At 42.0% G+C, this 26,252-nt stretch overlaps 2 protein-coding genes across 2 annotated transcripts in view; one reads left to right on the top strand and one right to left on the bottom strand.

Moving 5' to 3' along the window:
• The first annotated feature begins 257 nt into the window (after positions 1–257).
• Positions 258–22,936, top strand: HADHB (hydroxyacyl-CoA dehydrogenase trifunctional multienzyme complex subunit beta). Its single transcript, XM_054989030.1, has 16 exons — positions 258–341; positions 3,893–3,967; positions 4,776–4,817; positions 6,004–6,100; positions 6,211–6,255; positions 7,952–8,051; positions 10,028–10,115; positions 10,969–11,156; positions 12,888–13,068; positions 16,383–16,504; positions 18,105–18,184; positions 18,587–18,634; positions 20,332–20,419; positions 21,132–21,206; positions 22,055–22,219; positions 22,418–22,936. Exons 2-16 carry the CDS (start codon positions 3,901–3,903, stop codon positions 22,451–22,453), a joined length of 1,422 nt encoding a protein of 473 aa, XP_054845005.1. The 5' UTR covers positions 258–341; positions 3,893–3,900; the 3' UTR covers positions 22,454–22,936.
• A 661-nt stretch (positions 22,937–23,597) lies between these two features.
• ADGRF3 (adhesion G protein-coupled receptor F3) overlaps positions 23,598–26,252 on the bottom strand; it is a 28,071-nt gene continuing 25,416 nt past the window's right edge. Inside the window, exons 12-13 of the mRNA XM_054972787.1 lie at positions 24,813–24,875; positions 23,598–23,630 (exon numbers count right to left, since the gene is read on the bottom strand). Coding sequence (XP_054828762.1) covers positions 23,598–23,630; positions 24,813–24,875 — 96 coding nt within the window. The remainder of the gene's footprint in view (positions 23,631–24,812; positions 24,876–26,252) is intronic.

Here is a 26,252-nt window from a genome sequence, read left to right as displayed (position 1 = left end):
TTCACCGGCGCTGCAGGCGGCTGTGAGGGCTGTCTCTACTAGTGCCTCTTCACTAATGTCGGCATGCCACTCTTTTCTACAACGGCCTGATTTTTTAAAAATGCTTTGCCTCCGTTTTAAAGGCTGTTTTTACGTGGAATCACTGGTGGTGCCTCGGGTAAAGGAGTGCGTCGGGTTAGGCAGACATTGGACGGATGTGTAGAATGGTGGAGGCCTCCGATAAGGGGTCCTCACTAGAAACGGCGCTTTGGAGAGTAGGAAAGGGGCGGGGCTTTAGAGTGCTGGCTGGTGAGGGAAGCGGTTTGGTGCGTCAGGAGAAGGCGCTGCCCGCTGTGGAGGAGGTAAAGGCGGCCGACGAAAGACCCAGCAGGGGTTACCTATTCCCCCCCCCCCGCCTCCGTAGTTGTGGGTTCGAATTTTACCACGGGTTGTGAGGTGAAGGAGGCAAATGGCTGCTCTGAAGGGTTGGGGGATAATAAGGGGTTTCGCTCCTGTGGGCTCTGTGTTGGGGTGGGAGAAAAGAATAGAACAACAGGTCGGAAGAGAAGCTCTTGGCTTAATTATTATTAATTAATGACTAATATTTTAAAAATCAGGAACCAGTTTAGGTTTTTTTAGAAACAATGTAGAGAGGCGCGAGAAAAGACTGTAATTAACTATACTTACTTTATAATTAATTGCAACACTTTCAGTGGTGCTCTACACTTTAAAGAAGCAAAGCCCAAACTGGTTCTTGTTTGCTAAGCGCTTCCATCCCTGTAAGGCAGGCAAGTATTATTCTTTCTGTATTACAGTTAGAGAGCTGAGGCTAAAAGAGAATAGCTTGCATAAAGCCTCTTAAAGAGCTTTTGTGAATAGCGAGTGAGATTCAGAGAGGAGATTTATGCCTCTTGACCACTGCTTTATTTATTGAGAGATCAGTTTAATGTATTTATATTTCATTTTTAACCGTGGTTGGTTCCCAAAGCAACTTACAATTTAAATCCATCCATGTTTTTAAAAAATTAGTTTTACTTGTGCAGTTATGGTTTTTTGTACTCAGTGAAGGAACCTTTGTAAACTAGTATGCAAATTGTTGTGGCTTGACAGAACACAGAGAAGTTGAGGCTGTCGGTTGGTGTGAGAGTGAGAAAGTCTTCTGTCTTCACTCCTTTCTCCTGATGGCTTTTAGTTGTTGGGCCTCATAGTGTCCATGTCTGATGATAGCTGAACATGCATCCTGACAAATAGAAAATGGGCAAAGCACAGATGACCTTCCTTAGGAGTGCTGAAGTTGCTATTTTATTTCTAAAGATCGGAAGCTGTCCACTGTATTATAGTAGCTATCATGATAGATGTGAAATTCAGACCTGGGACTAGTTTAGTTGTCTTTGTTACTCCAGTTTTACATGTGACAAAATTAACATGCATATGTAGTATGTTTTATGGTTGTGAGAGGAGCTGACCTTTATGTGGGTGCATTTTTCCTTCCTGCCTCTTATAGGAGATACCCATCTTGCGTGCAAATTTTGTAACATAAAACATGAACCTTATGGGAAGAAATTTGTGTTGGGGGTAGAATTTGGAAGGGGAAAGGTTATTTATTATAATGGTCTATGACTTTTCCTTCAAGAATCTTGAGGCCTAAAAGCAAAACTTCATTAAGTATTACAAGATACAAGTAGAGATCTGGCTTGGGAGAATAGTGTTCCAGGATTTGGAACTGGAAGGAAAAGATGATATATTGTTGATTGAGGGAGTCCTTCTCTGCAAAACAAATCAAAATATTTAACTGTAGGTTTAACACACTAATTTATCTGTACCTAACATTTTGAACTGTCCAGTCTGCAAAATTTATTTTCCAAAATAGGATAGATAGTGCATTAAAGCGCTTCAAACAAGGTCTGATAAGAAGGCTCTCTTTAGAGAACCTGCTTCTCAGTACAAAATATTTACGAATGCTTCTTGTTTAACTCTTTCCCATAATAGTACACAGAAATTTCTTTCAGAATCTAAATATTTATTCTTTGTTGATATAAACTCTAATCCTCCTTTAAGATATAAATTCATATTAAACTTAATTCATCTAGAGATGGTCATATGCATGCAATAAAAATTCTGTTAACATTACTCAAACATATAAATAAATATAAATGATTTAGAATCAGATCATACTTTGTTTCAGGTCGGTAACCATGTTGGTCTGCAGTAGAACAGCAGGATTTGAATCCAGTAGCACCTTAGGGACCAACAAGATTTTGAAGGTATAAACTTTCGAGAACCCATGCTCCCTTCTTCAGATGGTGCCTGAAAAAAGGGAACTGACTGCTGAACGTTTATACCTGAAAATCTTGTTGGTCTCTAAAGTGCTACTGGGCTCAAATCCTTCAGGTCATACTTAGTCTACTATGGAGTACATTAGAATTTCCATAGATATGTACATTTCTCACCTAAAATCTTCTGTGTGAGATTTCCTTCATCAAAATCCTACTTTCTCATCTTGGTAACATCTATACTGAATGAAATTTGCTATCTATAGAGATATCTCTAAGATCCTTAACATATGACACGAATATAAAAATGTGATTGGTCTTTAATTGAGTTGAGTCTTCATATTTTTATCATGATGTTTTGCTGAAGCTAATTTATATCATTGCGCACAAACACTGATAAATTTCTTATAAATCCTTGAAGTTACTAAAATTTAAAACAAACTGGATTAACAGGTTATATTTAGTCTTTATAGCAATTAAAAACATAGTTTTATCTGCTCTTTTCCAACAGCTTTTAATTGGTTGTCAAGGATAAAAAGACACCTCTGTTTTTCTACAACCTGCTAGTAAACTGAATTAAAGGTCATACAAAGTTTACAATAAAAGTGTATGACTTTAGTGTATATAATTAAAAACAAATATCTGTAACATGGAGTATAGTCCAAGGAAAGGGCATTAGCTTTTATGAAAACAGACCAAAGTTATTGTGCGTGGTTCTAAAATGCAAGCTATGTTTGTTTGTTGGAAGAAAACCACACAGACTTGTAGCACGTTAAAAGCTAACTAGCATTGTAACATGTGCCTCTAAAATTATAGAAGGATGAGGAAGTTGAGGGTGCATTGTTAGCTAGACAGGACTTTAAGCATCAGGGACTTAGATCAATTGGAGCTTTTCTGTGGGTGGATGGATTTCCCTCTCCAGAGCCAACTTCCTTGCCTTCCCCCTCCTACTGCTGCCTAAAATACCCACCCCCTGAAATGTGAAATGCTGCTCCCAAATGAATCTTGAAAATTAAACATTATGCATTGACTTAATCAAGGTAGTTTTCATTTGAAAAAAGTTAGATTTTCTAGCCAGGAGGAAAGAAAAATAGCTTTCAGCTAAATGTTGAACAAAGCAGGTTGTTTGCAACCTTGCTTTAAAAGACAAAGGAGAGCTTTGTATGAACTCTGTAAATACAAATTGTCAGGGATAGCTGTTCAAAGTAGAAATAAAACATTAAGTATGGGCTGAAGGTAATTCTATGTAACTTCATATTCTTATTTTAAAAATGATTAGAGACTAGGTCCGCTTGGTTGCAGTCTTTTTTGGCTTTGCTGGAGATATTAAGTTATATTAACCCAGTAAACAGAATTGGAGCAAAAAGGAAATTTTTCCTACAAATTGTAGGAAAAATATTCAGCAATTTAATCTAAAGAAATAAGATTGCATCTTTTGATGCATGGGGGAGAGAATAGCACAATCACATCTATTCTAGCATGAGTTTTTAGTTTCTGCCTGGTGGAAGCTGGCAGCGGTTCCCGAAGTTGATCTAGCTGTGACCTTGACTTTCTGGGCCTGTGAACTGGGCTGGGTGCCCACCTGAGTGTTGCTAACAAGCCAGCAGAGGTAATTACTTTTTTTTGTCCTTCCTTTGCAGATTTCAAAATGACGTCCATATTGACCTGTACAGTGAAAACCCTTCCAGCTGCCACAGCATGGGCTGCTCGACTTTGTAAGTGCTCTTCCTCTGGTTAATCACTACATTGGTGCAGCACTGAAGATTCCAGCCTGAAACTACTCTGGTTTATAAAAGCTCCAGCATCTATCTACCACAATCTGAGTTTCTGTGCACATACCTTTTTATTTTTTCTTGTGGTAACAAGCAGCCCAGGAAAATTGAGCGGCAGGACTATAATCTGCAGAGCCAGGTTGGATTCCCCACTCCTCTGCTTGAAGCCAGCTGGGTGACCTTGGGTCAGTCACAGTTCTTTCAGAGCTCTCTCAGCCCCGCCCCCTCACAGGGTGATTGTTGTGAGGATAATAATAACACACTTTGTAAACCACTCTGCCTGGGAGTTAAGTTGTCCTTAAGGGTGGTATATAAATCTGATGTTGTTGTGATTATTATTATACAGTAGACCTCTAGACTTGATCTTTTAAAACATGTTGTTTATTTACTTCATTTATACCCCACTTTTCTCCCCGATGGGGACACAATGTGGCTTACGTAATTGTCTCCTTCATTTTATGCACGTAAAAACCCTGTGAGGCAAATTAGGCTGAGAGTGTGCAACTGGCCCAATGTCAGCCAGCAAGCTTCCATGGCAGTTCTCCCAGATCCCAATCTGGCACTCTAACCATTATACCACTCAGGCTCTCAGATGTCATCTTTCACTCCCATCCAAATGTTTATATGGATGCATGATTATTTTATTTTTCTGTTTTGTAATACCGGTGTTGGATACTCTTGGACACTTTATCTGGCAGGCTGAGGAAATATTATTACTTAACGGTATTTTTCTGTTTTTCTTTTGTTTCAGCTGTAAGGTCATTCAGCTGTTCACTGCAGTTAAATACAGCAGGTAAAGCAACACCATGGCAACTTAACATGCATGTCTGTGTCATTTTATAAGTTGGTGTATGCAAACTCCAACTTTTTTTGTTAAGGGAGGGCTACTTTGTAAACGCTGTAAACACACGAACTATTGGCTTGCATCATAGGGATCTGGTCTGCATTTCCTTAATACAACAGGGTTCTTGCGTTAGTTGAAAGCTGACTGTTGACTGAACAGATCCACAGGATTCAGTCTGTTATTCCAAAGCTAGCATATGAGAAATACAAGCTGATTCTAGAAACATACATATGTGCACATCTCCCTTCTGTTGGAACATGTGTTTCCAGATTTGGCCCCTTGCTGCAATATTTATTTCCTATTTGTATTTCTTAAATTGTTTTAATAAGGAATATAATTTTGTGATGCAATTTACATGCATACTTAGAAATAAATCTAATTAAATGTTGCAGCCCTAAGTTGATTCTTGCTAAAACCGGTGTTCATTTTCTTTTTAAAGCAGCAACAAACCAGGGCAGGCGCGGGAGCTTCAACATATTAATTTGTAACTAGTTCTCATATATTATCACTAAGTTATTAAGAATTGTATGCAACAGGGAGTCCAAACTTGTGCTGAGACGTAGCAGTAGATTATGGGAGTTTTGTGAGTAGGTAGCCACAGTTAATAGTTTAGTAGTTAATACATAATGTTTGTTGGTGTATACCAGCAAGAACAGTTCTCTCCCCCCAATAGATATATTTGAGACAACTGAAAAAGTATAAATGCCGTTAAGTTAAAGAGAGGCCTCAAAGAAATGCTTCATCAGCATCTAAAAAAACCCCTAAGGTATAGAACAGGAAAAGATTTCAAAGCAATTTACTTATTTTTAAACCAAGTTCTGCCTTTCCTGTTTGCTCTTAAGTGTCCGCTCTCCTTTAAATCTTTTAACTTTGGGAGAATTGTGAACAGTGATTCTTTGCATTTTATAGTACTTTTGAGCATTTAGAGAGCTTTACATGCTTATCACATTGTTTGGGGTTTCGCTGCATACAGGCTGATACTTGAAAACAGGGGGGACTTCTGAGATGAAATGGTGGCTGTAGTAGGGGTGCCAATGTGTCAAAATGATGCTTTTTAAGGAAAACGTTAAACAGAAGTTTTGCTATCGATCTTTTGAGGCTCTATCCAGTAATTGGGCAACATTTCTTTCTGCAGTTCAGCCCAAGACTAAAAAGACTTTAGCCAAAAATGGGGTGAAGAACATTGTACTGGTGGATGGGGTTCGTATTCCATTTTTGCAGTCAGGAACCTCGTAAGTATTAAAGTTTGACTTGACTGAATGACTGCGATTAAATAAGTAAGACAAAGATAAATCCTACATTCTTGAGGCATTCATTGTTTTTCCTCTCTTCTAATCCTAAGGTATGCAGATCTGATGCCACATGACTTGGCCAGAGCATCGCTACAGTAAGTAGTGTATTAAACGGAATACAGAAAAGTATGAGTTTGTTCAGAGATGGCCATGTAGCAATCTAAAATAGCCCGTTTGTCCTGTTTTACTTGTGCCTCTGAGCCTAGAACACCCTTCCTTCTCCAAGTCTTTCCTCAATGGAAACTTTCCTGACCTACTATTGTTTGCTGTACCCTTGTGGAATGAGTTAACTCTTGTGGATTTTTCAGTTTTCAGCTATTCTTTGATATTCCAACTTTGTCAACCTATTGTGAAATGTAAGCTTTCTGAGCAAGGATTTTGTCTTAAGATAAGGATGTTGTTAATACTAAGTCAGTGAGGACGAGGAGGTTGGCAAGGCATGTCTGGCTTCTTTTAAAGAGGCTATAATTTGCCTCAAGCTGTAGAGATTTTGAATGATACAGAAATGCACATAGTCTCAAAGCCTTTTTAAATAGTTGGTCCAGGTCTTGTATACTGCTCTTCTGAACAGATTAGTGCCCACTCAGAGTAGTGAACAAAGCCAATGTTATTATTCCCACAATGCAGCTGGGGCTAAGAGGTAGTGGCTTATCCAAGGCCACCTGAAAAGCTCATAGCAGTAGTGAGATTTGAACCAGCAATGTGATGCGTCACAGTCCAACTACTTAACCACTATGCTACATCAGGCCTACATGTCCACTTTCTGTCCTTGATGCATTTGTTTGACCTCACTTCTGCTAAGATTATAACAGAATAATGAAACAGTCTGTTCTCCAAATTCAAAAATCAATAAAAATAATAACATTGTCTCAATGTTCAAATTATTTCTTATATATTAGAGGGTCTTGCAAATGAGATGATTAGTGAGAATGACATGGAGGCTAACATCCAGTTTATAAAGGTGTCAAGGATCAAATAATTTTTTACTACTTTAAGAGGCACTTCTGATTTATTATGGCACAGACAGCTACTTCATGTGTCACTTTTTTGGCATGGTAATCTTTATTGGTAAACAAAGCATCTGGCCATACCTAGCTAGTCTCACCTGCCTACTTATCTTTGATTCTCTCAACTCTATACTGTCTTTCCTCTTCTGACCAGATTCCACCCAAAACTTGATCTGCCAGATTTCATCATGCTTTGCTTTTGGTGCCTAGTACAGTTCACAAACTTGGAACTAGTACCCATGACATAGCCTTGAACAGGGCTTTTTTTCTGGGAAAAGAGGTGGTGGAACTCAGTGGGTTGCTAGCACAGGGGGCAACCCTTGGCGGGAGGTGGTGCCCCTCGTACCACATGTGCACGCGCAAAGTGCATGCATGCTCCCAGGGCCAATGACGTCACTTTGGGTCAGCTGGAACAAGGGGGGAGTTTTTAAAAGTTTAAATCTCCCTCGGCGAAAATGGTCACATGGCTGGTGGCCCCACCCCCTGATCTCCAGGCAGAGGGGAGTTTAGATTGCTCTCTGCGCCAGTTCCCCTCTCTCTGGAGATTGGGGCGGGGCCACCAGCCATGTGACCATTTTCAAGAGGTTCTGGAACTCTGTTGCATTGCGTTCCAGCTGAAAAAAAGCCCTGGCCTTCAATATGTAATGTAATCTTTGCATTCATTGGCTCCTTCTCTTCTTTCGCAGGCTCAGCTTTTAATAGAGGTGGGCTAGTGATTCTCTTAATTTGGCATGTATTCAAATAATTTCTTCCTGACCAAATAATTTCTTCCTCTGACCCACAGAGGCTTGCTGAACCGGACTGATATACCAAAGGAAGCTGTTGACTACATTGTTTATGGCACTGTTATCCAGGAGGTGAAAACAAGCAATGTTGCTAGAGAGGTGGGTTAAATGGCAAAGGAAAGCACTAGGCAGCTACCTTAAGACAGTGTGTGAAGGAGACAGAAGGGATGTTATCTTGAATTTCTGGACAGTCAGGTTTTAAAAGCAAGTGTGCATTTCTTTGCATTCAACAGGAAACTTGTGAATTAATAGAAGCTCACAACTTAGCTCTTTGTCCTCACTCTACAGCCTCTGGGGTACATGACAGACTCTAGCCTTTCTTCCATGTCTTCTGCAGGAATGAAAGAAGATGAAATTATAAAGTCACCTTGTGCTTCTAAAGCAATCGCTGTCCCCAAGCTCTAGAGGAGGGCTGTGGCTCAAGAACAGTGCTTTGGCAGTGTTTTTAATTTTATTTAGGAAACATGAATCTGTTCAGGTAGTATGCTTGAAGTGGAAGGCTTGACTAATTCCTTTCTTTTACACTTCCTGCTGAGATGCAAATTACCTGTCCCTTCATGTTTGCTGTACTAATTGAACCTCATTTTTGCTCCTTTGTATTTAACCTGTTGATCGTGAGGTTTAATCCTGTAGGATGTCATGCCAAACCCCCAGATGGGTAGAATTAAATGCCAGCATAGTGTTGCAAGCAATGGCACTGTTCAAGTACAGGCAAGTCTGGATAATACAAGAGCACTAATGTGTGAGGCTTTGTTGCTGAACTTGCAAAGTTAGGTGGTTCTAGAAAAGGATGATGGCCAGGGCAGAACAAGAGAGTGAAGCCTACACCACGTTCTAACCACCTTAGCTAGACTGAGAATGTGGCTATTAAAGCATGGGCTCTGAATACCAAGGGCCAGAGCCCAAGGTGACCCTTCAGCCAGAAAATAGATTAACAGAACAAGAGCAGCAAGCAGAGGAGCTTCGTCTGCCAGCAAGCACCCACAGGATCAGACTGCCAGCATGAAATTAATCTCCTGGTAGCTTCAGTGTCCTATACAGGGCTGAGCATGTTTGCTGTTAAAATATAACATTAAAAAATGTGCCACCAGCAAGTTTATTTCTCTGTGGTTAAAGGAGAGCCTCTGTCAATGCACTTTGAACTAGCTTGCTGGATTCTGCTCCGGTTTTTTTGGAAGCCTTTGATACTGTAGTTAATATGAACGCTGGAAAAGATCAGTATTCACCAGCACATGTTGACAATCTCTCTATTGTGGATTGATGCTCGCTAGCAAAACTATAAAAAATAGCTATCATAGATAAATTTTTGCCTTTTTCAGAACAAGTTGCTATTTGAACTTCCAGTAGTAAAGGCCAGGAAGCTGCCATTTTCTAGAAATATTATTGCAGTTAAAGGTTTTTATAATCCATTTCAGCCTTTCTCCTAAACAGATTTGTTTCATCTGTCCTAGTATGCTTGCCTTTTGTTGGCATGCTTGCTTGACTGATACATTGTCAAGCAAGACTAATAGTTTAACTTGCAATGCTGTCCTAACCTTTAACCCAGCTGGCTCTGTGTCAATTAAGGTGTGTCAGTCTGTGGCAATGTTTATTTAAGTATGTGTTACTCAGACATTTTGCTGCTGTCATGTGAAACTACTTTATACTGTCCGACCTTTCACCATATAACCCAGTGTTGTCTAATCTGCCTAGCAACTTTTCAGGAATGTGTTAGGCTGAGATGTTGGGGCCTGAGCCCAGGATGGTCTGGATGTGAAGCATGTTCTACCAATGAACTGTAGGACCCCCCCACAAACCTTAATGTTTTACCAGAATGTTTGGAATTTTCCTGTTCAGGGTTTCTTTAAAAATGCACTTGAAAAATTAGGGCTACATGTTAACTCACGTTTTCCAGGTATTTCTCTTCATTCTTATGCTAGTAGTACTTTTATAGTTTTTTTTCAGCCAAGGACGCCAGGGCAAAAATCCAGGCAAAACTGAGCATTGTGTTGTCCTATTTATACTGTAGAAACAAGACTGTTCTTGATGCTTAATCGGGAAAGCGCATGGTAGACTTTGTGCTCTCTGTTTTGCAGGCTGCCTTGGGAGCCGGCTTCTCAGATAAGACTCCTGCTCACACTGTCACTATGGCTTGCATCTCTTCAAACCAGGCTATGACAACAGGTATATCAGCCAAAAGGGCACTGAGCCTGCAGCTCTAAGTAACCAAGGCTTGCTGATTGGCTGCTGATACACGAAGTGACAGGGTGGCTTCTTAGAAGCAGCTGATTTCCATCTTGTTCATACCTGAACAGCCTCTCCTTGTAACAATTTCCATTTGAAACTGAGGAGGCGTAGAAAGACAACCCCCCCCCCCACGTGTGAGTCTCCATGAGCAACATCTTGGTAACAACTGCTTCTCCTGTAAAATGTCTTCAGTAATATTTTTCATTTATTCCTGAATTACCAGCTTTATATAGAAGGGACTATTCCCGTCCTCACTCCCTATTAAGATAACAAATAGGCAGAATCTAAGAACACCAAAGCTTAGGTGCTCAAAAGAAGGGGAACATAAGGAGAATAGAGATTTAGCAGTGGAAGAACAGTGAGACTCAGGTAGTAAGAAATAAGCAACCAGAAGCTCTAAGCAAAGTGTCTAGGAGCAAAACTCCATAGGAAAGATAAACTTTTGAGATAGGGATTTAAAATAAGAAGTTGAATGTGTGCAGCAGCTGTGCACAGGGAAAGAATTACAAGTCCCTGTCTTCTTGACTACTCTGTTATTTAATGTTGTTGTGCTGTTGTACATTGCCTTGGGTATTCTTTAAGAAACGAGGAAGGCTTCCTATGGATGTGCAAAGACAAGATTGAGGTAGTTTAAAGAATGGTGAACTTGGTGGCAGAAACGGTGCTGTGTAAGGACAGTGAATGATGTGGAACAAAGCTGCAGGAGGATGTTGCTTTCTAAAATAATAAAGAAGTTGCATTTCTCTGCTGACAATATCACTTCCTGGTGCCATCTTACTCTCCTGTGTAGGAGTTGGTCTCATCGCATCTGGCCAAAGCGATGTTGTGGTTGCTGGCGGTGTTGAGCTGATGTCAGATGTTCCCATCAGACATAGCAGGAAGATGAGGAAGACGATGCTTGGCCTCACAAGGGCAAAGTCCTTGCGTCAGAGGCTGTCCCTGATGTCCAGAATCCGTCCAGATTACTTTGCTCCTGAGGTAAAAATCCCTTGGTCTTTTGTCTGCTTGTTTATTCTGTCTCTTATGAAAGAGGGAGAATATATCCCTCCTCTCCAATTCACCAGGTTCTTAACAGCCTTGGCCCACTGGAGTGCAGCATTGGCTAGTAGGCTGATGATCCTGAACAAATGTTACATGCTTCAAGAGTCATCGAGAGCAGAAGAGCAAGAGGGCCATATCTTGGCTTTTTACTTACTTTTCAGGGCTCAAGAGTTGGATGCTCTGCCTGTTTGGAGTCTCCAACTTGAAGGCTTTAAACATGGGCACAGACCCAATGTGGCTCTTGGACAAAATGTTAACCTGAGATAACCTGAATGGTAATTACTTAGAGAACTCTCAGAATGGTGGTTGCAGTGGTTGAGCTACTGAACATTTATGCGCCATCTGGGTGCCACCTTTTCAGCTTTGCTACAGAGAAGATAGTGACCTAATGTTGGTTAGTGTGGCAATATGCAATATTCAGACAGAAAACTTGCAAGCAAGCCATAAGGCCTTATATGTCTTATAGCCAATTGGAACTTTCCATGGGGGTGCAGAAATATGCGTGTATCAGTAGGGCAGAAACAGGGGGAGGTGGGACTGACTCTGGGAAAGACGTTGCAAAAGGATGAAGCAAGTCTGGAAGAGGAAGAGACCTGATGGAAGCTGTGCAGGCAGGGATGGTAGTAGGCCTTGAAAGGTGGTAATGGTGAAGGAGGAAAGAAACCAAAGAACATAAGAACATAAGAGAAGCCATATTGGATCAGGCCAATGGCCCATCCAGTCCAACACACTGTGTTACACAGTGGCCAAAAAACCAGATGTCCTCAGGAGGTCTGCCAGTGGGGAAGGGACACTAGAAGCCCTCCCACTGATTGCCCCCCCCCCAAACACCAAGAATACAGAGCATCACTGCCTTAGAGGATTCCATCTTTACCTTGTGGCTAATAGCCACTGATGGACCTCTGCTCCATATGTTTATCCAATCCTCTCTTGAAGCTGTCTATGCTTGAAGCTGCCACCTCCTCCTGTGGCAGTGAATTCCATGTGTTAACCACCCTTTGCGTGAAGAAGTACTTCCTTTTATCCGTTCTAACTCGACTGCTTAGCAATTTCATTGAGTGCCCACGAGTTCTTGTATTGTAAGAAAGGGAGAAAAATACTTCTTTCTCTACCTTGTCTATCCCATGCATAATCTTGTAAACCTCTGTCATGTCACCCCTCAGTCGTTGTTTCTCCAAGCTAAAGAGCCCCAAGCGCTATAACCTTTCTTCATAGGGGAAGTGTTCCATCCTTTTAATCATTCTAGTTTCCCTTTTCTGCACTTTTTCCAGACCTATAATACCTTTTTTGAGGTGTGGTGACCAGAATTGTACACAGTATTCCAAATGAGGCCGTACCATTGATTTATACAGGGGCATTATGATATTAGCTGATTTGTTTTCAATTCCCTTCCTAATAATCCCCAGCATTTTTATTGCCGTCGCACACTATATCGACTGATAGTGTGCGACTGTAACTGATAGCAGATGAGTTTGTGAAGAAAGCAAGAAGTGTGATTAAAGGAGAATGGAAGAAGGGGGTAGCCCCTGTGGAGAGGCTGAATGAAAGTCTAAAACTTCGAACTTGGAACGTTTGGGGGAATGTATGCAGGTGGACAAGTGGCTGTTGTGCTGGTTGTGTGTTCTCCTGGGAGCTGATCTTCATCAAGTTCCTTCTGTCTTCCTGCAGCTCCCAGCTGTGGCAGAGTTCTCCACTAGTGAGACCATGGGCCACTCAGCAGACCGTCTGGCAGCTGCTTTTGCCATCTCGCGCGCCGAACAAGACGAGTATGCCCTGCGGTCACATAGCCTTGCCAAGAAAGCCCAGGATGATGGGCTGCTGACAGATATAGTGGCATTCAAAGTACCAGGTAAAGCAGCTCCTTACAGGAGTATATGGAAGGTTCATAACAGTATCATAATTTCATATGCCAAAAAAGGCAGTGTGTAGGTGGGAGGGTGCTTTTGTATCCAAAGGGATAAGAATGGTTGGCTGTTTAAGGTACAGGAACATTGTAAGGATGAAAAACACACAGGGGAGAGGGGGATGGTGGATCCTGCAGCTCCATTCTGCAAATGACAGTTCTAGACGCCCTCCCTTAACACAGGAGGCAAGCCCTTGGTATCATGGGATATTTCTTACACAGGGGAAAGCTGCTGCTGTTGGTGAAACAGAGCAACAAAATCCAACCCTTTTCTTTTCCTCTACCCCCAGTCAGTCATTCCTTTGTTTTTCAGTATGTACAACAATAATATCCAAATATTAAATCCTCCACACTCTCAACCACACCCAAATTGCACGAAGGAAGAACACAGAAGCTCTCCCACTTCTACCCTATTATCTGTGCCTAATCTTGTCACTACGGATCTGAATTCAGTTCTAGTTGGTTCTTAAACAATTAAGTATCCAAGATAAGCAGTGTTGTATCCTGCATTTTTTCCCATGAACAGAAGACAACTTACATGTGAGGGAGGGGGGGCGGTATTTTCACCAGTTATTCCCACACACTGCAGATCCGCACTTTGCTCCCATTTCTTGGGCATCCCCTGAACTCCAGTGGCAGCATTTGAGAGGGCATAGGGGCTGCAGTAGGAGGGAGTAGGTTCAGTCCTACACAATTTATTTTTATTTAAAAAATTCTATGCTGCCTTTCCATCTAAATAGGGTCCCCAAGGTGCTGAACAACCAAATGTTAAAACAGCATTTAAAATACTAAAGAGAAATTATAGCCATCTTGAATTGTGATGTGCCATGACTTAGTTTTAAAATTACTATAGTTGTGTGTTATGTGCCATCAAGTCACCTCCAACCTATGGTGACCCTATGAATGAAAGACCTCCAAAATGTCTTACCATTAGCAGACTTGCTCAGATCTTGTAAACTAGAGGATGTGGCTTCTTTTTTTAAAAAAAAAAATTATTAGGAGAGAATATTAATACATACAACTTTCAAATAACCTCTCAGTATCATTTTCCCCCACCCTTTCCCTCCCCCCTTTTTCAGGACTTCCAACAGCTTTCCAACCCTATATCTTAATCTATTCCTAATCGATCCCCTTTTTCTATAACTCATTATATCATCAAAAAGAGTCCAGTAGCACCTTTAAGACTAACCAATTTTATTGTAGCATAAGCTTTCGAGAATCAAGTTCTCTTCGTCAGATGCTTATGCTACAATAAAATTGGTTAGTCTTAAAGGTGCTACTGGACTCTTTTTGATTTTGCTACCACAGACTAACACGGCTAACTCCTCTGCATCATTATATCATGTTTACATTCTGCTTTGTTAAACTAAGCTCTATCTGTTAGCTTCAAATCTATTATTTATTAACTTAAAATCTGTTATCTATTACTAACTGTTAACTTCAGATATATTTAAATTTAAGCTAACAATTAAATAAAATATCTACTTTATTAATTTTACCAATATCTATTAACTCCAAATCCACTTAAATTTAGGCTAACAATTAGCTAATACTTCACTTCATATGGTAAAGATTCCATCTCTTCCAATTAAAAAAAAACAACCATTCTAATAATTTTCGAATTGCCATAGTTCGCCTTTCACGTCCCACTTCTTTTCTAAATATGTTTTCAGTCTTCCCCAATCAGTGAAAAATTCTGCTAGGTTCTGATCTCTCAGTTTTCTTGTCATTTTATCCATTTCTGCCATGTACAGCAATTTATACATCCAGTCTTCAATAGTTGGTATTTCTTGCGCCTTCCATTTCTGTGCGTATAAAAGTCTTGCTGCCGTCGTCATGTAGAATAGTAATGTTCTGTATTGCATAGGAACATCTTCCATACTTAAATTCAGTAGCAATAGCTCTGGGTTCTTCTTTATTTGGGTCTGCAAAATCTCATTTATTACTTCTAAAATATCTCGCCAGTACTGTCTAGCTACTTCACATGTCCACCACATATGATACAATGATCCTTCATGCTTTTTACATTTCCAGCATTTATCTGACATGTTTACATTTCCAAGCGCAATTGTCTTAGACGTTAAATACCATCTATAAATCATCTTGTAAACATTCTCTTTAATACTGGTACAAGTTGAAATCTTCAATGTAGTTTTCCGTAAATATTCCCATGACTCCATTGTTATTTCTTTGTGACAGTTAATTGCCCACTTCACCATCTGTAAGGATGTGGCTTCTTTTATTGAGTTAAGCCATCTCATTTTAGGTCTTTCCTCTTTTCCAGCTGCCTTCCACTTTTCGTAGCATTATTAACTTTGCTGGAGAATCTTGTCTTCTCATGATGTGACCAAATACGATAGCCTTATTTGTCATTTTAGCTTCTAGGGAGAATTCAGGCTTGAATTGATCTAGAATCCACTTACTAGTCTTTTTGACCATTCATGGTATGTGCAAAACTCTCCTCCAGCACCACATTTCAAATGAATCCATTTTCTTCTTGTCAGCTTTCTTCACTGTCCAGTTTTCAAATCCATACATACCATAGTTTTGATTCTCTTGATCTTGGTCCCCAGAGAGACATTTTTATCTTTAAGGATCTTTTCTACTTCCTTCACAGCAGCTCTTCTAAGTCTCAGTCTTCTTCTGATTTCTTGGTTGCAGTCTCTTTTAGTTGATGGTTGAGCCAAGGAATAGAAAACCCAACAATTTCAGTTGGGTTCAGTTCAGTACCCATAGTTGGGTCCTCATAAATGTATCAGAACTATTTTAAAGATCATTACAATACAAGATGCCTTAAAAACCATACAGACTTGCGTGGGTCAAAAAATATCCTAACCTAGAAGCAGCTTAAAATGAGAAATGTTACCTAAAAATTGGTCTAGTGTTACAGGCATGATTGAAACATCCAGTTTCCCCTCAACTTCTCGCTACCACGTAATAAAGAACAGGTTTCTTTTTCTCAAACCAGAGTTCTGTCCTGTGTGAACAGTAGCTATTGCGGCATCAGTGTTAAAATGCTAAAGGATTTACTGGTAGTGATGAAGCGGCTGGCAGTTGTTGTTAGTGGCTTGCCATTGACTTAACAGTCCTGATCTTACAAGTGTCCAGCTACTGTTTACTGAACATGCAGGGGGCCTGGAAAAAGAAGCTTCGTAAGAAACGAGGAAAAATCAAGAGCAAGAATTGGGCAGAAATGAAACCAACGATACTTTAGGCGATGTGCACCTTGATTTCTCAACTGGTTCTCTCGGTTCTTGCAGGCAAGGATACCGTTGTGAAGGACAATGGAATCCGTCCTTCTTCATTGGAGCAGATGGGTAAACTGAAAGCTGCTTTTGTCAAACCTTACGGAACAGTCACAGCGGCCAACTCTTCTTTCTTGGTAATGTTAAACCTGCATTTCTCCTCCTTTGAACAATAATAAAAGTTGCAAGTTTGCAACTTTTGCAAAAGCTGTAGGTGCTAAAAATCATAGGCTAGAGACCTGTGATCAAAGATTTAGCCAATCTGCTAAATAATAGATGAAATTCAGCACTTCCGCATCACTGTCATCTTATGATCCTCATGATTTCCTGGCCCATATCTGACTCTCCTCCCAGCCATTGTACGTTTATCTGCCGTTCCAGTCAACATTCAGCTGTTACTAACCTCCCCCTTCTTTAAGCCATGTGAAAGGTTCCTCCCCACCACATTCCCATTGCTGCCCCCTTTCCAGTTTGGTCTTTCTGCCACTCTTTCCTTCAGGCTGCTCCCACTCCACCATGCTTCACTGAAGTCTTTTCTCCCCGCCCCCCACTCCCCCACCCCACTGGACTTTCCTCTTCGTTTCTGACAATTCCAACTTCCTGCTGGGCCCTTCTTCCTCCTGCTTCTGCCAACTGGCTGTGCACCCCCCCCTCCCTCCTCCATTGTTAGGTCTTCTGTGTAATTTTTCTCTCACCCAAACAGGCCTTTTCTTGCCCTCCTGAGAGCTGGATGCCAGCATTTTGTTGCTGGTGCCTCCATTGATTCCGAGTAGTTAGAATGTTTGTGAATTTTTGGGACTGAGCTACCCTTCAGCCTATCTTTCAGTCATGAGTGAAATGGCTTTGGGTGGGTTTTCCTTAAAGTTGAGAACTTCTACATCAGGAAATCATGTCTTTATGAAGTAGAATCACATCTGTGTTGTGTCTTTGGAATACGCCCAACTATATGTGCTGTTAAATAATGGCCACAGTGAGTAATTAAGGAGATGAAGGTGCTATTGAAGTAGATGGTGGTTTGCAGTGTGAAAGAAATGTGGTCCCTGCTGCAAGGAGCTTACAGCCTGGAACATGAGATAAGGGAAACAACAAAGGATGGGGAGGAAAGTGTTAGTGGGGATAAGCTGGAAAAGAAATAGGCATTTATTCTCGTCGTGTGTTTCTCTTTAGTGAATGGCTGATTAATTTTCTTTCTCTATGGCAGGAATCTGTTTTTGTACCCCCCTAATTCTGCCTGTGTGCACTGAGAGTCTGTACCTTCTAAGTATACTAGCACAATGGCTAGATGATTGAGTCTGGGTGGTCTTGCACCAGCCACCCTGTCCCCGATAACCTGTGCCCTGCACTGTACCATTTGAGACTGTGGGTGGGACCTTGTATGGATGGAATATTTCCAAATGGAAAAACATTCTGCACACAGAAAACTGGACTGTCAAAAAGAGAGAGACACAGTTAGAAGCCTTCCCTCTACTGTGCTGGTTTTCTGCATGCAAACAACATATCTTGTACTCCAAAGCACAATTTTCTCACTTGAGTGAGAAGCCTCCATCAAGTACCTTCAGGGTAGTTATGAGGTTACAGTACCATGCTGAGCTCCTCTGGAAGTACTGCAGCATGTAAAGTTACCAAGCACGTCCTCATCCTGCCCCCACTCCTGGGTCTCACACAGCCCCACTGGTATTAGCACAAGTGGCCCCTAGTTTGCTGCTTTGCCCAATAGAGCTTTTCTCACTTTTTCAGACCGATGGAGCTTCAGCAGTCCTGCTGATGTCTGAAGAGAAAGCTTTGGCAATGGGGTACAAACCAAAGGCTTATCTCAGGTGAATATTTCTTTCTTTCTTTACATTATTTATAGTCTGCGTTTCTTACCAAGACTCGGGGTGAATTACGCATAAGCAATTTAACATATTAAATGATGCAGAATCTACACAGCAGGTACACAGTGGTATATTCCACAGTCCCCATGCCTTTACAAGCATCTCTCTGCACCTTGTCCTTACAGTGCAGCCCTTTTACCTGTGTAAAAAGGCCCTCCTGAATAATTCATTTTGCATACTTTGTGGAAAGCCAAGAGCGTGGGATCCCTCCAGACCTCATCAGGCAGACCATTCCATAAGGTGGGGGCCACAGCTGTAACAGAAGTCTTCCTTTTTCACTGCTGTCTGTGTTGTGCAAGTCCTGTCCACTGCTCGATAGCTCTTTCCTGTGCTTTCCTCACCCAGGGATTTTGTGTATGTGTCCCAGGACCCAAAGGACCAGCTGCTGCTTGGGTAAGTTGCAAACTATTGGGCCTCAATAACTTCCAAATTTGTCTTGTCATAAAAAGCCACTCCTTCTCAGAAGGACCCCCAATATTTACACACAGTGATTTCCCACACTCCAGTTCTGGCTGCAGAGTATGGCAAAGGGAGATGGTAGCCACATTACTCACTGGTAGATCACCTGCTTTACATGTCCCAGGCTTAATCCCCAGCATCTATTGAAAAGGATTTCTGGTGATAGGGTCGCAAAGACCTTTCTGAGTAGCCCCAGTCCATTCAACTCGATGTCCCAGTCACTTGGGTGCTGAGTTATCTCAGCTGGAGGAATGGCTCCTTTACTGTTCCTCTATGGGCGATTTTCCCAGTCAGAATCTCTCTACCCTTAAACCTACTTTTTTCCTGCTAAGGAGAAAGGTATATGAAGCCAGTATCATTTGTCCATTGCTCTAGTCAAACTGGGATCCCCACAGAGCCACATTAAAGTGAAAATAAAAACTATCTGGAGACGCTTCATGTGTTTCCTTGCATCTTTTGGTCTGGTTCATTTTTAATTCTTGCCAAAATAAAAGCACAGCACAAATAATATATGAAAAATGGTCCAGAATAAAACAATCCCACCCTTCTTTGACAAATTTGTAAGAGTCCAGAATATCTCGTAGGTCCCTTCTGACCTCAGGAAGATGGAAAAGATGCAGTAGGCAGGCTTCTTTCAAAACCCAACCTTTAGATTCACTCCCCTTTTGCTTACACTTCCGCTTAAAAATAGGTCAGGCTTTGGGATAAGGCAGCTTAGTATGCTGGTACAGTTTCCAAGGGCTAGACTGGCGATACTTAGTGTGAGTAGCAATGTATTGGCGAAAGCTTTCATGGCCAGAGAACGATGGTGGTTGTGGATTTTCCGGGCTGTAGAGCCCGGAAAATCCACAACAACCATGTGAGCTAGACTGGTGACAACAACCATGTGAGTAGCAAGTTTGTGGGGTATAAAACCACATGAAATAAGTAGACTTGCAAAAGAGATTTTGGCACGTGTCTTTTCTCCCCCAGTACAACTGATCCATAGGGTGGAGCCACGATTACTGCAACAGTCTGCCAAGTCATAATAATGTAATAATAATAGCATTTGATTTATAATACCTCCCTTCAGGACAACTTAACACCCACTCAGAGTAGTTTACAAAGTATGTCATTATTATCCCCACAACAAAACACCCTGTGAGGTGGGTGGGGCTGAGAGAGCTCCTAGAAGCTGTGACTGACCCAAGGTCACCCAGCTGGCTTCAAGTGGAGGAAGGGGAATCAAACCCGGTTCTCCCGATTAGAGTCCCACACTCTTAACCACTACACCAAACTGTGCAAGTATTGAGTTATTAACTAATGGAGAAATGTCAGTTCAGGTGCATGAATTTTTGGAAGCAAGTGCTACAGAAGCAACAAAGAATCATAAATGGGAGTAGGAGCCTGTGGGGAAGTATCTTTGAACTGTCATCCCTCTCTCCCCCCATCTCAGTACACCAGATGTAGATGATAGTAAGTCCTCTGTTATTTCTGTGCTCAGATCAACCCAAAGCGCACTCCTTGAGGACTTATTCTCGAGTCCGGAGGTGGGAGTAGGGTGGCACGAGCCTTCTGTGTTGGTATTTGTTTCTCAAGAAATAGCTGGGCCCCTCCATGTGCCCCTGACTGCAACTTTTGTTCTTCATCAGACCCACTTACGCTACTCCTAAGGTGCTAGAGAGGGCTGGACTGACGATGGCAGATATCGATGTGTTTGAGTTTCATGAAGCATTTGCAGTAAGTATTTCTAAAGCCGGGTGGTGGTGGGACTCTTGGGATGCGCTTTCCTTCCCTTTTTTCTTAACCAAAAAGCACCAAATTGTGTGCAAGTCAGTCGTGGGAGTTGTACAGCCCAAGATAAACATGGAAATTGAGTCCCATTATATAAAAATCCTTCTTTGCATTGATATTTGGGTTGTAAAATTGAAGACCGCGTTCTTCCTTGCCGTTCATAGTCTAAGTTCCTCGGGTGGACTTCACTAAGAAAATCTTAATGATGTGCCATGTAACATTGTTAGCTACGTTCAAATCTCACCTCCGCTGCATTTGGATGTCACAAAAAGACTTATGTCTGTGGTGGGCACGAATGCAGCTTGTTGTCATGTTCTTCCCGTCATGGAGAGGAGGGTGGGGAGCATGTGAACACGACCAGCTGTGTCAGTGCCCTTTCTGCAGGAATAGGTTTGCTACAATGTATGTTGTTTTATTTATAAATGATCAGGAGAACGAGTAACCTAAAGAGTGAAACACTTTGGATAGTAAAAGTCCTCCATATGTTTCTGGTAGAGGTGGCAATATGTAAATCCTGGGCCATCTGCACTTTTTAATCAGTCAGGTATCTCCATTCAAAGAGACGTAAGAGATCCTCTTATTGCAAGAGTTTGTATGCTTGGATCTGACTTGGCTGTTTCTGCTACACTCATTTTTTCCTTCCTTCTTTCCCACTTAGGGGCAAATTTTAGCAAACATGAAAGCGATGGATTCAGATTGGTTTGCTCAGAACTACATGGGCAGAAAGTCTAAGGTAAAATTGTGGTTAGCAATTATTTTAACTTTTATTGAACAATAATACAGCACAAACTTGATTCTTTAAAGATTAGTACAAATATAACAGCAAATTCCAGAAACAAGAATGTAACTAGTACATTAATACTAAGCATATGGAGCAACTTAACAGACTAGACTCTTCCATACTAAACCAAAAAAGCGAGAGGTTAGAGCAGGAATTTAGTAATACAATAGTAATTTGGGAAGAATATAGTTATTACAATACTTTGATTCAATTAAATTAGATAACATTTTCTCTATTAGAGACCACTTTTAAAAAAAAATTGACGTAGTTAGCAATTTCATTCCAAATTTGTGTGTTTATGCATGCTTACTTGTGCCCCGCTTGTAATTTGTGTTCCAGTCTCTCCATGTGTCTCTTGTTTGTTTGCTGCAGACCGTAACCCTTGGGGGCAAAGGCCACCTCATTTAGGACAGCAGGATTTGAATCCAGTGGGGCTTTGATTCGTGAAAACTCATACCCTGAAAATCTTGCTGATTTCTAAGGTGTCACTGGACTCAATCTCTGCTGTCCTACTACAGCCCAACATCGCTACCTACTTGAAACTATTTTCTAGGACACTATTGGATCTAACTCCAATAGCCAGTTCCCTCAACCACAGCAGCCTAGTGTATCCAGATGCAAGGAGTGTTCCTGCAACAGCCAAAACGGCCTGTAAACCCCGTGTGTGTGTGTGTGTGTGTGTGTTTGTCAATACTAGTCTTCCATTACTACATTTATAACTTACTTTACCCCCTTATAAGTGGACTTGCATGATTTATTCAAGGCAGGGGTATTACTTATTATATTTTTGCTTCTTGCAGGTTGGAGCCCCTCTTCTGGAAAAATTCAACAACTGGGGTGGGTCTCTGTCACTGGGACACCCCTTTGGTGCCACCGGCTGCCGGTTGGTAGTGACTGCTGCCCACAGACTGAAGAAGGAGGGAGGACAGTATGGGCTGGTTGCTGCATGTGCTGCTGGAGGACAGGTAAGAATGCAGTTGGCAAGTCCTGCATACTTTGGGCAGTGGCATTCCAGGGGCAAAAAGGCTTCATTTCAGCCAAACAAGAAGAAAAAGACTGGCTTGCCTCTATGATGCTGCTTTCTCAGAGTTGTATTTTCTTCCTCTTTGCTGCCTGTTCTCCTCTGCATGTCTCTAATCCAGTTGTTGCTGTTCCTCTTGCAGGGCCATGGAATGCTAGTGGAGCTTTACCCACAGTAAAGGCTCCAAAGGACTGCTGCAAATGGCTTTTCCTGAGACATCAGTGCTACTCCAGTGCACTCGTGCAAAATAAGTGGGTCTGATGCTTACCACAGAGAACTTCTGGTGGCCTTCGTAAATATTTTCCAACTGCCTGTGAAAGCTAACTAAGAGTAGACAGTTGTCCCCTGAGTTCTATTTATTAATGTCACTGAGGGGTGTCTGCAGTTTATCCAACATAATGGTGAGCCTCTTTCCTCCTGAGAACAGTGTTTAGGACTGCACTAATTTTGAAAGAGAGAACTTGCCAGCAATTAATGGTTCAGGTTTTAATACACAACTTGTATAAAGTATTATGCTTTTAAAAAAGTATCTGTAATCTGAACTGAATAGTGGAAGGCTAACATGAATTTTGTAAGGCAGTGGAAAATAGACTGTGGACAGCATTGGGGTACAGTGTCTGTCACCGCTCATCAGCCTTAATAAACAAGAGAATTATTAAGATTTGGGTGTTCTTTCCTTGTGTTTATTGCAGCAGCTTCACTTTCCGGTGGTAAGAGCATTTGCTTAGCATGCGGATGGTCCCAGGATCAACCCCCAGCTTTTCCATCTAAAGGGAGCAGGTCGTAGGTGATATGAAAGACCTCTACATGAGACGGTGGAAAGCTGCTGCCAGTCAGAGCAGACATTTCCAACCATGATGGGCCACTGGTCTGAGTCCAACTAAGACAGCTTCATATGTTTATATACCCTCCCTCTCTCTTCCCAGTGGGATTTCATCCCAGCTCAGATCTAGGTAGGGTTATCAGCCTCAAGGTGGAGCCTGGAGTTCTCCTGGAATTAAAACTGCTCGAGCTTACAGCAGTCAGTTCTCCTGGAGGAAATGGCAACTTTGGAGGACCAACTCTTGGAGATAGCACAATGCCATAATCTCCAAGAATTTCCTGAGACAGAGTTGGCACCCATGTATCTAGGTTAAGCAAATCTTCATCTGTCAGCAGTTGCAAGCAGAGTGGCAATTCAACATAATCTTCATGTTTAAATGTGGAATAAAAGTAGGGGAGGGAAATAGGACTACCAACCCATGCTGTGAACAGTGCTGTTGGTTTCCAGAAGCCTCTTGACCCACTGTCGGAGTTAAGTTTCCTACCAGTCAGTGGTTCTGTCATTCTATGGTCCTCTTTGCAAAGCTGTTCAGCTAAAAAACAAAAAGCATTCCTGACTTTCTACCCAGCAGCTACGATATGCACTTTACAAAATGGAAATGAGGGATGGGGGTGGTGGAAGTGGAGAGAACATTTGTTAATTGAGCTTTAAAATAAAGTTCTCCATTATTGGTATGCAAACAGTTTGGCTGTAGCGCAACCTCAGGATGTCCAGCTGTGATTTCTACCAGCTGTGATTTATTTTTACACAAGCCAAGCCCTTTGTTGGCCTGTGGCCAGTCTTTGGCTGGTAAGCCACAATTGATGTGTGAACATTGCTTCTCCCCACCACTTCCCATATATATTCATTCCACACAGCAGCACTTGAAAGACTCAAAGTCATTTAAAAATGCAAGGATCCAATCCTGATCAGGCCTGCAGCATGGCACTCGTGTCTCCCGCCCCTGTTTTTCAAGTGCTGAGAAACAGCTTGGGGGTGCAGCCATTTTGGCACTCAGTAAAGCATTGGGGGGGGGGGCAAGAGTGCCTCAGCCTGCCACTGAGCAAGCCCAGTTGAGATCCAGCCCTCATAGCATTTTTAAATGACTTTAACATTGCATCGTATCCCTGTCACATGTAGTTTGGCTCTCAAGTTCCTTATTTAAATATTGTGCATGAGCCTCATAGCCCTCTCTGCAGTGAAACTGGCTGTTTATGAGCAGGAAGGAACTATAGCCAGAGCAGTCCCCCCCTGCCCCAATTCACCTCTGCAACTTTCCTGGAATCTGTAGTTTCATTCTTGCTTTGTGAACACAAATTGAAATAAAAGATGAAACAATGGAACAAGATTGGCCTTTTGCAGCAGGATTCTGCTACCCAGGGCACCACCTCTGCAGAATCCACTGCAGTCAGAAAAAAGGTGTGGAGGACACGTCTATGGCCCTGCTGTGTTCCACTGCCCCTTTGCCCCCCCCCCACCCACAGAAGAGCCACTAACTCAACCTCCCACCCAGCCCTCAGCATTGATGAGACGACTCCTTGCCTCTGACAAGGAGTTCCTTCCCAAAAGGACAGGGAAACAGAGGACAGAGTTATGCTGGGCCTTTATTTCTCATGATCCTGCGTGGACAATTCTGGGAAAGAGCCCTGTGGGTTTCTGAACAGAAAGACCTTTTATTATCCCTGTTGTGACGGTGTTGGAAGCCCAGAAAAAACAGACAAAGGGCCTGGCTTACCTGAGATATGTTTATCCTATATGTAGGTGACTTGCACAGACGTTTCTTCAGAGCTCCCAGCACCTACAAGGAAACATACTAGCCTTGGGTGCCAACAGAGGAATGCAAAGTTCCTGGCCTTGGACACAGTTTTATTTTGCAGAGCTACTGCAACATAAAGAGATACTCCCTCCCCACGCCGGCCCCTGAAGCAGTTACCTATACCTTCCACTCTAGAGCACATTGGTACAAATTGCTACTGATACCCTTTAAAATTATGTATTGATTCAGTCAAGCTAAAAAAAGGCACAAGGCAAACTGGACTTTATTTTAAAAGTCAAAACTGTTATTCCAGAAATTATACATTTTTAAAATAAAAGCCAGCAGGCAAACGGGAGACAAGAAGATTGAACGCTCATCAAGAGAAGATCTAGCAAAACACAAGAGGTTGTAATACAATCAACTCCCTCCTAGGCTAGTTTTCTACTTGCAGGGAGCATTTGAAAATGCACGTCCTCATTTATTGCTCCAGAGTGATGCCCTCCGTTCTGCTGTTTCAGGCCTTCACCCACCCTGGCTTGCTGCATTTGTAGACCATGTCTGAGACATGCTCAGGAAAAAGACTTGTCAGCCTGAGGGTGTTTTCCACAGGGGGACAGGTTTGTGTGGTTTCTCTGATGCTGCTGATAACGTGCAGCAGCATACACTCCCACATGGAAGGCTTCTCTGTAGTTTCAGTCTCCTAACTGTGGTTATTTCCCCATGCCACCAAGACTTTTCTAGGTATTTTTTAATTGGCAGTTGGCTATCATTATAATCTGTGTATCAGGTTCTCTGAATTCTCAGAGCCAAACTACAAGTGAAGTCTTACACAGGTTGGACACTTGTCAGCTTCCCTCAAGTTTTGATGGGAAATGTAGGCATCCTGGTCTTGCAGCTGTAATGGAGAGCCAAGCTGTAAAACCAGGGCGCCTACATTTCCCATCAAAACTTGAGGGAAGCTGACAAGTGTCCAACCTGTGTAAGGCGTCACTTGTAGCTTGGCTCTGTTTCATTTTTTTTTAAAATAACTCTCTAGATTGGAGAGATGTCTTTCCTCTTATATCCCTGCAATGAAAAAGGCTAGAGACTTTTTGATTGAAAACTCAGCATTCACAGGACCTGATAAATTATTATAATAGTCAAGGGCTGCCACTGGGACAGGGAAAATGGCTGTTATGTGGGTAGGACCAGGAAGGTCTCGACCTTTTCACCCACAAAACAGCAATCTAGGCTTTACAATCTTTCCCAAAACCTCACAGCAAAGCAGGTGTGGGAAACAGAAAACCCAGGGAAAAGCTGGGAGGTGCTCAAATGCACTACAATGATGTGGAAAATGATGTGAGAGCCAGTTTGGTGTACTGGTTAAGAGCAGCAGGACTCTAATCTGGACAGCCGGGTTTGATTCCCCACTCTACTTGA

The sequence above is a fragment of the Eublepharis macularius genome, chromosome 1, assembly GCF_028583425.1.
Source record: "Eublepharis macularius isolate TG4126 chromosome 1, MPM_Emac_v1.0, whole genome shotgun sequence".
Taxonomy (NCBI): domain Eukaryota; kingdom Metazoa; phylum Chordata; class Lepidosauria; order Squamata; family Eublepharidae; genus Eublepharis; species Eublepharis macularius.
The sequence above is the reverse complement of the archived record's forward strand: the minus strand, read 5'-3'. Positions and strand labels throughout refer to the sequence as shown.